This window comes from Erythrolamprus reginae, chromosome 1 (genome assembly GCF_031021105.1).
Source record: "Erythrolamprus reginae isolate rEryReg1 chromosome 1, rEryReg1.hap1, whole genome shotgun sequence".
Lineage (NCBI taxonomy): Eukaryota > Metazoa > Chordata > Lepidosauria > Squamata > Dipsadidae > Erythrolamprus > Erythrolamprus reginae.
In genome coordinates, this window is record NC_091950.1 from 35,162,372 (window position 1) to 35,176,861 (window position 14,490).

At 42.2% G+C, this 14,490-nt stretch overlaps 1 protein-coding gene across 2 annotated transcripts in view; it reads right to left on the reverse strand.

Moving 5' to 3' along the window:
• PYGL (glycogen phosphorylase L) overlaps positions 1–11,410 on the reverse strand; it is a 63,077-nt gene extending 51,667 nt beyond the window's left edge. The window contains exons 1-2 of one of the 2 annotated variants that reach the window (XM_070749281.1): positions 11,301–11,410; positions 4,347–4,607 (exon numbers count right to left, since the gene is read on the reverse strand). In XM_070749281.1, the coding sequence (XP_070605382.1) occupies positions 4,347–4,589 (243 nt within the window). In that variant the 5' untranslated portion in view covers positions 4,590–4,607; positions 11,301–11,410. Of the gene's footprint in view, positions 1–4,346; positions 4,608–10,859; positions 10,950–11,300 lie in introns of those variants that run through there. The other variant, XM_070749288.1, reaches the window with a different exon arrangement.
• Between the last annotated feature and the right edge of the window lie 3,080 nt (positions 11,411–14,490).

The window sequence follows — 14,490 nt, forward strand, 5'->3', positions numbered from 1 at the left end:
CTGTGCAAGCCAAAAATCAGCTGGCCAGCATACGCATGCATGTTGGAGCTGAGCTAAGGCAACAGCTCACGTGTCAGCAGATATGGCTCTGTGTACCACCTGTGGCACCCGTGCCATAGGTTCGCCATCACTAGTCTAGGGCTTCTTTTCGGGTCTAATTATTGACTCACCTTGCAGAAGTGGCACCAACACCCCCGCCCAGCAGGAGGCCACTGCTGGCCCACTTCTACGGCTGTTTGCTGCCGCTTGCATGTGTCATCCTCCAGGTCCCGTCGACTAAACAATGTAGGTTGGCAGGACTGTAAGGGAGGACCTTCTCTGTGGTTGCCCCGGCTCTATGGAACCAACTACCCCCCCCCCCCCGATGTCCATACTGCTCCCACCCTACTAGCCTTCCACAAGGCCACAAAGACCTGGTTTTGCCGGCAGGCCTGGGGGCCATGAATTGTCCATCTTTCATGGCCAAATTTTATTTTATGAATGGTGCGCATGCATAAGATGTGATTGGCTTTTATATAAATGGGTTTTATTGGGGTTAGGTTTTTTAGAGTTTAGATTCGACTTCTTTTTTTTATTGCTGTATCTTTTTGTATTGTTATTATGTTATAAGCCGCCCTGAGTCCTTCAGGATATTATTATTATTATTATTATTATTATTATTATTATTATTATTATTATTGTTTCACTTTGTTGTGAGCCGCCCCGAGTCTGCGGAGAGGGGCGGCATACAAATCTAAATAATAATAAATAATATTAATTAATAATTAATATTATTTAGATGTGTATGCCCCCCTTCTCCGAAGATATGGGGCGGCTATGCTCCTGGGTGTGTTTAAGAATTTTTATGGCCTACTTGTGGACTCGCTTTTTCATTTCTAGGATGAGTACAAAGAATGTTGAACTTGGTGGACCTTACCTAGAAAGGACACAGATTCACTTGACAGACCGCTTTATCAGATTGTGAAATTGTCTCAAACTCACCTTTGGCCCAGATGATTCTATTTCACTTTCAAGGATTAGCCTAGCAAAACCAAATGCAATTCATTCATTCCTAGCCCTGTATGTTGCCCTCTGAAAGCATTTCTCCTGCTAGCTTTGCTTTTTCACTGTTTAGTAAGCAAATGGTTTTTTTTAAATCATTTCAGGAGTCAAACATCTAACAGTAATATATAGATTTGGCTGGCCTAACTGAAGTAAATAAAGGAGCAAGCCCAGGCTCTTCAACAAATACAGGGTTCGATTAAACTTAATTTACTCAAATGTGTGTGCTTTTTTTTTTCTTGATGTCCTGAACATTCAGTACAAAGACAACAGATGAAAGACAAGGATGAGCATTTCCTTGCATCCCCCAGTACAGATTTTGAAATAAAATATGGAATTTGCTCTCCCCACAAAGCCAAAGTGAACTCTCCCCCCCCCAAAAAAATCTTACCACACAGTATGTGACATAATCTCACCCTGTTTCCTTTTTTGCCTTAACCATTTTTAACTTCAATCCTCCCAGAACCTATTGATTGACTCCATCAGTATATTGTTCGGCTCTATATTAGGAACTGGGAGAGTACAGAATCAATTCAAAATCTGCATTTTAATTTGGAGGGTTAAAGTTTGCGGAAGCTAATTTTAAGTACCGTATTTTTCAGAGTGCATTTTATATTATATTTATATTTATTATATTTATATTATATTATTAAAAGAGGCTGAAAATGTGGGTGTGTCTTATACTTTGAATGTAGCTTTTCAAAGTTTCCCCCCCACCCCTAACAAGGTGCTAATGAACTTCCCATTTGCAGGATTTTTTCATTCCCTCCGAAGAACTTTTTTCCAGCCCTAAGTCTTTGCAGGCTTGTTTTCATTGCTATGTCCTCTGAAAAAATTTTTTCTAGCCCTAACCAGGGGATAAAATTATGTGCTGAAGCTGAGCAGACTAAAGACGCTAGTCAGATGAGCTGCACCTTATTTATTTACTTATTTACTTATTTACTTATTTACTTACTTACTTACTTACTTACTTACTTACTTACTTACTTACTTACTTACTTACTTACTTACTTACTTTTTATTAAATTTGTATGCTGCCCCTCTCCGTAGACTCGGGGCAGCTCACAACAGTAATAGAAAAAACAATGTACAATACAAATCTAATAATTAAAACTAAAAACCCATAATTTAAGAAAACATACACACAACATACCATACATAAACAATACAGGCCTGGGGAAGTTATCTTAGTTCCCCCATGCCTGATGGCAGAGGTGAGTTTTAAGGAGCTTACGAAAGGCCAGGAGGGTGGGGGCAGTTCTAATATCCGGGGGGAGTTGGTTCCAGAGGGCCAGGGCCGCCACAGAGAAGGCTCTTCCCCTGGGCCCTGCCAAACGACATTGTTTAGTCGACGGGACCCGGAGAAGGCCAACTCTGTGGGACCTAATCGGTTGCTGGGATTCATGCGGCAGAAGGCAGTCGTGGAGATATTCTGGTCCGATGCCATGAAGAGCTTTACAGGTCATAACCAACACTTTGAATTGTGACCGGAAATTGATCAGCAACCAATGCAGACTGCGGAGTGTTGGAGTAACATGGGCATACCTGGGGAAGCCCATGATTGCTCTGGCAGCTGCATTATACTCTGGTGAGGCTTATACTCCAAAAAATACGGTACACTGTTTCTCTGATTCACTGGGTTATTATCTATGTATACCTGCTGTATTGTATGGCAGGTACATTGGCTGTCCTTGAATCCACTAATTATAGAAAGAGTAACATCGACCCTTAAATCAATGAAAAAGGAGCAGCTCTTCTACTTGATACAGTAATATGTATTTCTTTTTCGGGCATATTTATAAATAAATTATGACAAATTATACATTCCTGTCTTGGCTTTCCCCCCTTCCAGATATGCCAGTGTTTTCTGTGTGATGAAATTGTTGTTTTTTTTTAAATACAAGTAGTAACACATATTATTTGTTTAGAATAAATGAATTCCTTTCATTATTTAGGGCAAGGAAGGGAAAAACAATGTTAAGAGTAACTGTGTTCTCTCTATAGCAGTTGAACACATAAGGATTTTCTATCTACATGGGGGGATCTTGTTTAATCAGATTGAGTTCATCTAATACAGAGGTCTTCAAACTTGACAATTTTAAGACTTGTGGACTTCAAATTCCAGAATTCTCCAGCAGGAGAATTCTGGGAGTTTCAGTCCACAAGTCTTAAAGTTGCCAAGTTTGTAGACCTCTGATCTAATAGTAATTAAACAAACAAACAAGCAATTTTTTAATAAAAACCAGACACTTGCATTAGCCAGATAGGTATTTCGAAGAAGTTTACAAGACATGGCTTGTTCTTGTGAAAAAAAAAAGCCATTTTGTCTCCACCTCCAATTGGGATGAGACTACGACTCCCAGAATTCCCGGCCACTAGAGCCAAAGCTGCAAGCTGTTTTCAGTTGTAAACCCGCGACACTGAGGAGACCAGAAGCTAATACCTTCTAATCTGGTAGACATCGGATATTTGAAACGTGACTAATATATTGTTTCTGTCTTGGATGAAGAACTCTATTTTTCTTTCCCAAAGCCTTGGGAAGGATAGTACTTACTTTGCTATCTCCAACTCTCTTTTAAAAAAAATCTCATTATATTGATTTGGGTCAAGGTTCTTCTTCGTTCTAAATGTTAACACGAATCCCAGCGACCGATTAGGTCCCAAAGAGTCGGCCTTCTCCGGATCCCGTTGATGAAACAATGTCATCTGGCAGGACCCAGGGGAAGAGCCTTCTCTGTGGCGGCCCCAACCCTCTGGAATCAACTCCCCCCGGAGATCAGGATTGCCCTTACCCCCCTTGCCTTTTGCAAACTCCTTAAAACCTCTGCCATCAGGTATGGGGAAATTGATTCCCCCATGCCGTCCCGTTTTATGTATGGTTTGTCTGGGATGTATGACTGTTTTATATTAAGGGTTTTAACTATTTTTTAATCATTAGATTTATACTGGGTTTTGCTGTTGTGAGCCATTCCGAGTCTCTGTAGAGGGGAGGCATACAAATCTAATTAATAATAATAATAATAATAATAATAATAATAGTTGTTGTTTTGTTGTTGTTGTTGTTTTGTTGTTGTTGTTATTATTATTATATAATTATAATATAATTATATAATATAATTATAATTATAACAACAATAATAAAAATAACAACAGAGGGAACTCCTACTGTCAGTCATGGAACATGGTTGAGCATGCCCCCTCAGAGCTACATGGAACATTTTCCATGCTGAATGAAGACTTACATAAAATGCTTGACCATTTAAGCTAACTAATGAATTTTTAGCTTCCCAGTCTCTCCCACTCACCTTGGGGTCCTTTTCATAGTAGTATTGCTGGGTGCGGATCCACCTCCCCACCAGGTGATCCCGCACAGTGTGGGCCAGGGCAAAGTAGTAGTCCCGAGGGGTGGCCACATTGCGGTCCTTAACAAGGGTAAAATGCAGGTGTCGGTTGAAGCCCTTTTTCACCTCAGCCACATTCTCCACTCCGACGATGCCACGGATGCTGATCTGTTTACGCTTCTCCTGGTCGGTGAGGGGCCGGGACATGGCTGCCAAGGCTGTGATCTGGAGAAACAGAGCAGAAAGATTTTAAACTGATCTGCTCTCAGACACCAACAGAGCACTGACCTCTCGGTCCTCCTGCAGCCAGATTCTCTCCTCCTTTCTTGGGACTAGGCACTGCTCGAAGGGAGGAGTTTAATGCAACAGTGTCCAGCTTTAAGCAGGCCTCCAAAGCTGAAACACAACCTCTCTCCAAAGAAATATTTGTGTGTGTGTGTGTGTGTGAGTGAGAGAGAGAGTGAGACGAGAGAGAGTGAGAGAGAGAGAGAAAGAGAGAGAGAGAGAAAGAGAGAGAGAGAGAGTGAGAAAGAGAGAGAGAGAGAGAGAGAGAGAGTGAGAGAGAGAGAGAGAGTGAGAGAGAGAGAGAGAGAAGAGAGAGAGAGAGAGAGAAGAGAGAGAGAGAGAGTGAGAGAGAGAGAGAGAGAGAAAGAGAGAGAGAGAGAAAGAGAGAAAGAGAGAGAGAGAGTGAGAGAGAGAGAAAGAGTGAGAGAGAGAGAGAGAGAGAAAGAGAGAGAGAGAGAAAGAGAGAGAGAGTGAGAGAGAGAGAGAGAGAAAGAGAGAGAGAGAAAGAGAGAGAGAGAGGGAGAGAGAGAGAGAGTGAGAGAGTGAGGAGAGAGAAAGAAAGAGAGAGAGAGAGAGAGAGAGAGAGAGAGAGTGAGAGAGAGAAAGAAAGAGAGAGAGAGAGAGAGAGAGAGAGAGAGAGAGAGAGAGAGAGAGAGAGAGAGAGAGATCTACTGTCAAACTCAAATGCTCCAAGCTGGGTCCAACTCAGATTATCAAATTCTTCATATTATATTAGAAATGCAAATAAAACCACGTTTAAAGAAATGCCTTCAAAGAAACTTGCCACATCTGAATGCCAACCCTTTTCAAAGAGGTCAAGAGAGGCAAACACACACACACACAAAACATCCATCGAAAATGTTTTTCCTCCAAAACAAAGAGAATCCTGAATTCAGCCTACAACACTACGAAGAGATTGTAGGACAGAACATATGTCATGTACATACAAAAAGATGAGCAATTTCATGGCAAGGATGTTAGAATCTCTTCTTTATTATGAGGAACAATGTTTAGGACAGTGATGGGTAACCTGGGTAATATGAGCCGGGGCGGCACAGCAGGTAGAGTGCTGTACTGCAGGCCACTGAAGCTGACTTGTAGATCTGAAGGTCAGCGGTTCAAATCTCATCACCGGCTCAAGGTTGACTCAGCCTTCCATCCTTCCGAGGTGGGTAAAATGAGGACCCGGATTGTGGGGGAAATAGCCTAGCTCTGTTTAAAAAAAAGTGCTATTGCTAACATGTTGTAAGCCACCCTGAGTCTAAGGAGAAGGGCGACATAAAAATCTAATAAATAAATAAATAAATAAAATAAATAAACCTATGGCACGGGGGCCACAGGTGGCATGCGGTACCATATCTGCTGGCACACGAGCCGTTGCCCTAGCTCAGCTCCAACGTGCATGTGTGTGCTGGTCAGCTGATTTTTGACTCTCACAGAGGCTCTGGGATGGAGTTTTTGGCTTCCAGAGAGCCTCCAGGGGGGTGGGGAAGGACGTTTTTACCCTCCCCCAGCTCCAGGGAAGCCTTTGAAATCGGGGAGGGTGAAACACAAGCCTACTGCGCCTACCAGAAGTTGGAAAACAGTCTGTTTCCGGCCTCCAGAGGTCCTCCAGTGGGTGGAGAAAGCTGTTTTCACCCTCCCAAGGCATTGAATTATGAGTGTGGGCACTCGCTCATGCACAGTAGCACATGCCTATGCTTTTTCAACACCTGAGGAAAAAGAGGTTCACCATCACTGTTATAGGAGTTCTTGGTTGCCAGGGAAGGGCAAGGAAGAGACTGTAAATGCTGTCCAGACTGCAATTCCTGGTAAATCAAGCCAGGAAGATCATATTGGCAATTGGGGTAAGTTACCAGAATGTCTGGTAGGCAACACGTTGGGGAGAAGTTGAGATAGCAGGACAAATTTTGTTTGTCACTTACAGAGAGGGAACAGAGAAAAGATCTGATTTCTTTGTTTTTTGGCGTTAAACCAAGAGACAGTTTTGGAGAGCCAACACTTCAACTAACTGGGTTCAACCAGTAATGGGCAGTCAAAATTTTAACTGCCACACTGTGGGTTTAATGGTCATGTGACTGGGTAGGAGTGGCTTGCTGGTCATGTGACCAGGTGGGAATAGCTTGAACAATCATCATCGTTCAGTGAACTGTTAAGTCCTCGACTTACAACCTTGCCAGTGGCATGGGACCAGAGTACCTCCAGAACCGCCTGCTACCGCACTAATCCAGTGACCAATAAGGTCCCACAGAGTTGGCCTTCTCCAGGTCCCATCGACTAAACAATGTCGTTTGGCGGGCCCCAGGGGAAGAGCCTTCTCTGTGGCGGCCCCGGCCCTCTGGAATCAACTCCCCCCGGAGATTAGAACTGCCCCCACCCTCCCTGTCTTTCGTAAACTACTCAAGACTCACTTATACTGCCAGGCATGGGGGAGTTGAGACACCTTTCCCCAGGCTTTTTTATACTTTGTTTTATGTTTGGTATGAATGTGGCTGTTTGGTTTTTAAAAAAAAAATAATGATAGGGTTTTATAATGTTTTTTAATATTAGATTTGTTCCACTACTATATTGTTTTTTATTACTGTTATGAGCCGCCCCGAGTCTTCGTAGAGGGGCGGCATACAAATCTAATAAATAAAATAAAATAAAATAAAATAAAATAAAATAAAATAAAATAAAATAAAATAAAATAAATATAAATAAAATTAAATTAAAATAAAATAAAATAAATAAAATAAAATAAAATAAAATAAATAAGTGTCACTCGCTGGGGTGACAATTTGCTTCGCATTTCCCACGCTCTCCTTCCTGGGTCGCCCCCCCCCCCCACCTCAGACTGGGTAGCTAGGTGAACGGGTGCTGCCAGAAGCATAAATGCTGCAGTGCCGCTTACACCCACACCTTCTGCTTGAACCTCAAGAGGGAGGTGGCCGCGTGAGGCTGGAGGGGAGCCGGGCAGGAGAGAGGGAAGCTCATTCGAGGCCAGGAAGGAGGAAAGAGGAAAAAAGCAAGGAGCGCAGATGCAGTAGCAGCAGGGAAAAAGGAGAGCAGAGCTGAGACCAGTAATCCAGGAAGTGACAGCTGTCGATCAGCTGGAGCTGCGCACACATCTTCATTTCTGCCGGTGGAACTGTGTTCCACCCCGTCCTGCCTGCTGCCCACCCCTGGTTCAACTAAACACTTCAATAAAAGATTACACTACTAGAAGAGATCTGTGTTAAGTCTGTGGTGGCCACAAATCAAGAGGAAATTGAAATCTGAAAAGGCACCTTTTCAACTAACATATTTTATGAAAGGTATAAGCTTTGTCAGCTGCATCACATTTCACCAGTAGCACAGAATGGTTAAACTGATGGAAGATAAACATTTAAGTGAGGGAGGGGAGGGCAAAGTGGTTATGCCAGTGCAAGTTAAACGCAGGTGGCAGGTTATAAATTCCACATTTTCCAAGACATTGGAAAATGTTTGTTAGCACATTCATAGTGATATGTGCAAGTTCAACAATGATAACACAACACAGCTAGATCAACACAAGAGCACACAACAGATTTAAACTTAATATTAAGCGCTCCAAACTTGACTGTAAAAAATAAGACTTCAGTAACCGAGTTGTCGAAGCATGGAACTCATTACCCGGACTCCATAGTGTTATCCCCAACCCCCAACACTTTACCCTTAGATTATTTACAGTTGACCTATCCAGATTCCTAAGAGGTCAGTAAGGGGCGAGTACAAGTGCACTAGAGCACCTTCTGTCCCCTGTCCTATTGCTCTCCTATACCTTTCTTCTATTCCTATATCTCTTCTTCTATTCTATACCTTCTTTTCTATTATTTCTTAGATATATTTTACTATGAGTATCTCCTCTATAACCTTCATCATGTATTTTACTATGAGTATATAAATATATACCCACTAAAACCCTCATTGTGTATTGGACAAAGTAAATAAATAAAAATAAATAAATAAGAAGGAAGGACCTATTAAATTGGTTAATACCCCAAATCACTTAACTGTTGTTTTGTGCCATGGACTCCTTCGAGATTCTGATGAAAGCTAAGGTTCCTTTCTCAGAAGTATATACTGTATTTAAATACATAAAATATCAGGGCATTTTCTTCTCCTAAGACATTCCATTACAGATCTCAATATCTCTTTGGGGGGAAAAAACTTTTAAGAGCAAGATCAAGCATGAGACTACAGAGAACTCCCATACATCAAAGTTTATGCCTTTGAAAAAAAATAATGTTGATATTTTTAAAAATGCTACAAGACTCCTGACTTTTAGTTTTAACACACATTCATATTGTTACCTGGTGTGGGGCAACACTATCACAGCATAAACACCACAAGAGGCACAATTCAGTGACTGAAAGGGCCTCCCAGGCAAGAGAGGTATTTAATTGTAGATTTTCTTTTTCTGATGTGATGCCCTCCAAATATGTTGTACTATAACACCCTTCATCCCCAACAGTAACGATAAAAGTTGCTCAAACTGTAAAAACTGGGATGGGTGGGGAGAACAACCCAACAATTTTAAAGCTGGTTTGCAGATATCTGACATATAGCAAAACCAGCAGGATTTTTAAATTGAAAAAATAAGATTACAACTAGTTTGACCAGTTTATGGATCAGGGGCCCCTCTGGCACAAGGGACACAGCAGAAACACAGTACAGGTAGTTCTTGACTTACGACCAGTTACCGAGCCCAAAATTTCTGTTGTTGAGTCAGACATTTGTTAAGTGAGTTTTCCCCATTTTAACAGCCTTCTTTGCCACAGTTGTTAGAAACCATAGAAACATAGCAGATTGACGGCAAAAAAAGACCTCATGGTCCATCTAGTCTGCCAGTATACTATTTACTAGGATGGATATATGGCATGTTTAAATTTAGTTACTGTAGATTTATCAACCACGTCTGCTGGAGGTTTGTTCCAAGCATCTACTACTCTTTCAGTAAAATATTTTCTCATGTTGCTTCTGATCTTTCCCCCAACTAACCTCAGATTGTGTCCCTTGTTCTCGTGTTCATTTTCCTATTAAAAACACTTCCCTCCTGAACCTTATTTAACCTTTTAACATATTTCAATGTTTCGATCATGTCCCCCTTTTCCCTTCTGTCCTCCAGACTATACAGATTGAGTTCTTTAAATCTTTCCTGATATGTTTTATGCTTAAGACATTCCGCCATTTTTGTAGCCCGTCTTTGGACCTGTTCAATTTAAGTGAATCACTACAGTTCATTAGTTAATAAACCAGTTGACAAGCGCATCTGGCTTCCCCATTGACTTTGCTGATCAGAAGGTCACAAAAGGTGATCACATGACCTTGGGGCTACCTTTAATAAACCTTCAATGAGATTTATTTACTAGCAAAGAAACAATCTGGTTCTAAGCCTACATAGTTTAGGACCAGATTATTTATGGGACTGTCTTCTGCCTCAGACTTCCCAGCGACTGATCAGATCCCACAGAGTTGGTCTCCTCCAGGTCCTGTCAGCCAAACAGTGTTGGCTGGCGGGACCATCGGGGAGGGCCTTCTCTGTGGAGGCTCCGGCCTCTGGAACCAACTTCCCCCAGAGATCCGCACTGCCCCTCACCCTCCTGGCCTTCTGAAAGGCCCTAAAACACAGTCTTGTTGCCAGGCCTGGGGCCATTGAGCAACAACATACAGCTGCGGCTGGAAGGGATGAATCTAATAAATCTAATATATCAATACCTACCTACCTACCTACCTACATACATACATACATACATACAAACATACATACAGAGGTGGGCTACTGCCTGGATGGGGAGATGATGCAGCAGGGTAGCAAAAATGGAGCTCCACCCCAGAGCACCTAATTTGCACTGTAAGATGATGATGATTAATTAGATTTGTATGCCGCCCGTAAGCCACGCCCACAGATAGTAAAATTTTTGGTAGCCCTTCACTGCATACAGACATATATACATACATAAATAATAATAATAATAATAATAATAATAATAATAATAATAATTATTATTATTATTATTATTATTATTATTATTATTATTATTATTATTATTTATTAGATTTGTATTCCACCCCTCTCCGCATCCATAATTTATTTCACCACGTTCTTCCACCTGCGGCAGAACTTGGTGGATATGCTCAAACTTAAATCACCAAACCTGGTTGCCCAAGAACAAGCCCATCCGTTCCCACCTTTTGATCCAAGGCAACACATTAGGGACTAGCTTCTTATTGCCAAAGAGCGTTTTCCCTTTTCTTCCTGCAGAGGTGTGGCGCGTTGCACAAGCCGTTTTATTTGCCTGTCACTTTTTACGCAGCGCCTTTTCCTACTCTCCGACTTCCACCTGGGGGCGAGGGGCAGGAAGGGGGCAGAGCCTCCCTTGACTCTCCGTTTACAGGGCGAGAAAGGGATCCGGGGTCCGGAGAGGGGGTGGGCTTCTTCCCTGGCTTTCCTCCTGCACCTCGCAAGAGAGAGACCGATGCTAGGTAACTTACTCCGAAACCCTTCCGCGTTCCAGGGCGCGTCCCCTGATCCAACCCCTGCCTGCGCCTTAGCCACGCAAGACCGAAGTCCACGCGAGGAAACGCAGAGCCCGATCGGGGTTTAAAGAGCGAAGGCGCCCCAAACTCTACCTGCTCTCGATCCTGGGACCGGGGGGATCTTTTTTTTTTCTCCTCCTCCCTTGGAGCTCGAGTTCAGCCGAAGTGGTTTCCTCGCCAGGAAAGGGGCAGACCCAAAAAAAGGCCCACGGTTTTATAGATTGCCATTCGTCGGGTTCCACGCCTGTCCGGAGCCTGGCGCCGCCTTCTCCTCGTTGGATGGGGAAGTTTTTTTCTTGCCCGCGGGGTGGGGAGGGAAGGGACCGTGGAGAGGCGAGCCTGGGCGGTCAGGGAGGGAAAGCGGGAGGTGGATTCGGTGCCCACGAAGGGCGCGCCCAGCCTGCGTTTCTTCTAGCTCCAGAGATGGGCCCGTTTGGAAGCATTGAATAGAATAACAGAGTTTGGAAAGGACCTTGGAGGTCTTCTAGTCCAACCCCCTGCTCAGGCAGGGGACCCTACACTACTCCAGACAAATGGTTATTATCCAACATCTTCTTTAAAACTTTCAGTGTTTGAGCATTCCCAACCTCTGGAGGAAAGCTGTTCCGCTGATTAATTGTTCTAACTGTCAGGAAATTTCTTTCTTTCTTTCTTTCTTTCTTTCTTTCTTTCTTTCTTTCTTTCTTTCTTTCTTCCTTCCTTCCTTCCTTCCTTCCTTCCTTCCTTCCTTCCTTCCTTCCTTCCTTTCTTTCTCTGCTAGCACTCAGAGCCACGGGGGCGAGCACACGTCACCGTTCCACCTTAGCAGCTATCTTTTTCAATTCTGGCTAATGTCCTTCCTGTTTCATGTCCTTTAAAAATGTCCTTCCTGTTAATGACGACTTCACCTTCAACCACAGCAACACACAAGCACGTAATAGATTTGAACGAAATGTAAACTGCTCCAAACACGACTGCAGAAAATACGACTTCGGCAATAGAGTGATCAATGCCTGGAATGCACTACCTGACTCTGTGATTTCTTCCCCCAACCCCCAAAACTTTAACCTTAAATTGTCTACAGTTGACCTCTCCCTGTTTCTAAGAGGTCTGTAAGGGACGTGCATAAGCGCACCACTGTGGCTACCCTGCCCTATTGTCCTATTGTCCTCTTTTATCGTTACTTTTTACTTATGTTTATATAAACTACTATTAGTACATGCCCCCCCTCTGACTATTAAAAGTTATGTATCGTTATGATTGTGTAATATTGATTGTTTTTTAAGATAATGGGTTTTAGTCATAGTTTTAATTATTGGATTTGTACCTATATTGTTTTATTGTTGTTGTGAGCCGCCCCGAGTCTTTGGAGAGGGGCGGCATACAAGTCTAATAAATTATTATTATTATTAAATTATTACAGTACTATCCTATATATGTTTGACAAATTAAATAAATAAACAAATAAAGTAAGTAAGCAGGCAAGTAAGTAAAGTAAGTGAGTGAGTAAGTAAGTAAGTACCGTAAGAAGTAAGATTGATAGTATGTTTTTTTTAATATATATGTGATTTTAGTGATGTTTTTAATGTTTTTTACTTATATTTATAACCATTGTTATAAGAGCCTGCTCAGAGTCCGTTTCAGAGTGAGCAGCATATAAATGCAATGAATGAATGAATGAATGAATGAATGAATGAATGAATGAATGAATGGATAAATAAGTATACTAGCAAATAAGTGTTGGAGCATTCTCATCTTCTGAAGGCAAGCTATTCCAGGGATTAATTGTTCTAATTGTCAGGAAATTTCTCCTTTGTTCTAAGTGGCTTCTGCCTTTGTCCGCAACTGGGAAGGATGGCAGGATCTTGCCATGTTCTGTAGGAAGAGCAGCTGGGAGAAAAAGACGGGACTGCGGAAATCAGAAGAGCTGAAGCAGAGGAAGGAAAGGAAAAAAGGCCTAGGAGGGAGCAAATGTAGCCTCGGGGAATAAGAAGGCGAGGAGCAGCGAGCCCTGCTGGCGAGGTGTAGTTCAGAGCGATTTTTTTTCCTTCCTCCAAGGGCAAAGGAAGGTTGCGAGAAAAGGGAAGAACCGTCGAGGGAGATTCTCAGTCATCCAGGCTGTGGTTGTCCCAAAGGTGCCTTTTTTACCCCCAAGAGTCAATTGGACTTTCTGGGTTTTTTTTGAAGGCATTTTGCTTCTCATTCACAAGAAGCTTCTTTGCCTCTGTCTGGTGAGCCGAAGATGGATGAGAAGCGAAAAGTCAAGCTGTCCGCACCCCTCACCCCAACCCCCTCCTGCAACCAGGCTTCTTGACCCAATGAAGCCATTAAAACATAACTAACCAAAAAGAAAAGGGTTGGGGAACTGAAATGTTTCGAAACACCAACTTTTATTTGTTTACAAGACCGCCTATAGGCTTTACTAGCATGATAGCATCTCTCTGATAACTTTTTTAAAACTATAAATGTCTAACATGACCGTCCCGCTCGTCATAAAATTCATAATACGCCCCCATCCTTTTGTGTCTTTTCTGTCTGGCACCAAAAGGCAGAAAATGTAGTTCAGGGAAGAAACTGGAAAGCAAAGGTTATTAGGACCATTTCATTTCATGCGTTACTTCTGGGAATAAAGGCCTCGCTGAGCACAGAACTGATTTGTGGGGTTTAATGAAGCGATAATGTGTATCTATACAGGAGCCAGGAGAAACAGAAGTAAGGGACAATGAAAATTCAGTTGCAGTTAATAACTGATACAATATGTAACAAAGTCTTAAGACTCACTTATTTCACCAAGCTTGGGGCAATTAGGTCTTGGTCCCCTGGCTAGTGAATGTGACCTACGGTTGAGATCTGAATGTGTATGATTGTTTTTTTTTTAAATATTGGGATTTTACGTTGTAGTTTTAATTAAATTAGATTTGTCTTTGTATTTTACTGTTTATATTACATTCTGTAAGCCACCCTGAGTACTTGGAGAGGGGCGGCATAGAAATCAAAAGAAAGAAAGAAAGATAGGAAGGAAGAAAGAAAGAAAGAAAGAAAGAGAGAGAGATAGGAAGGAAGAAAGAAAGAGAGAGAGAAAGGAAGGAAGAAAGAAAGAAAGAAAGAAAGAGAGAGAGATAGGAAGGAAGAAAGAAAGAGAGAGAGAGATAAGGAAGGAAGGAAGGAAGGAAGAGAGAGAGAGATAGGAAGGAAGAAAGAAAGAAAGAAAGAAAGAAAGAAAGAGAGAAATAGGAAGGAAGAAAGAAAGAAAGAGAGAGAGATAGGAAGAAAGAAAGAAAGAAAGAAAGAAAGAGAGATAGGA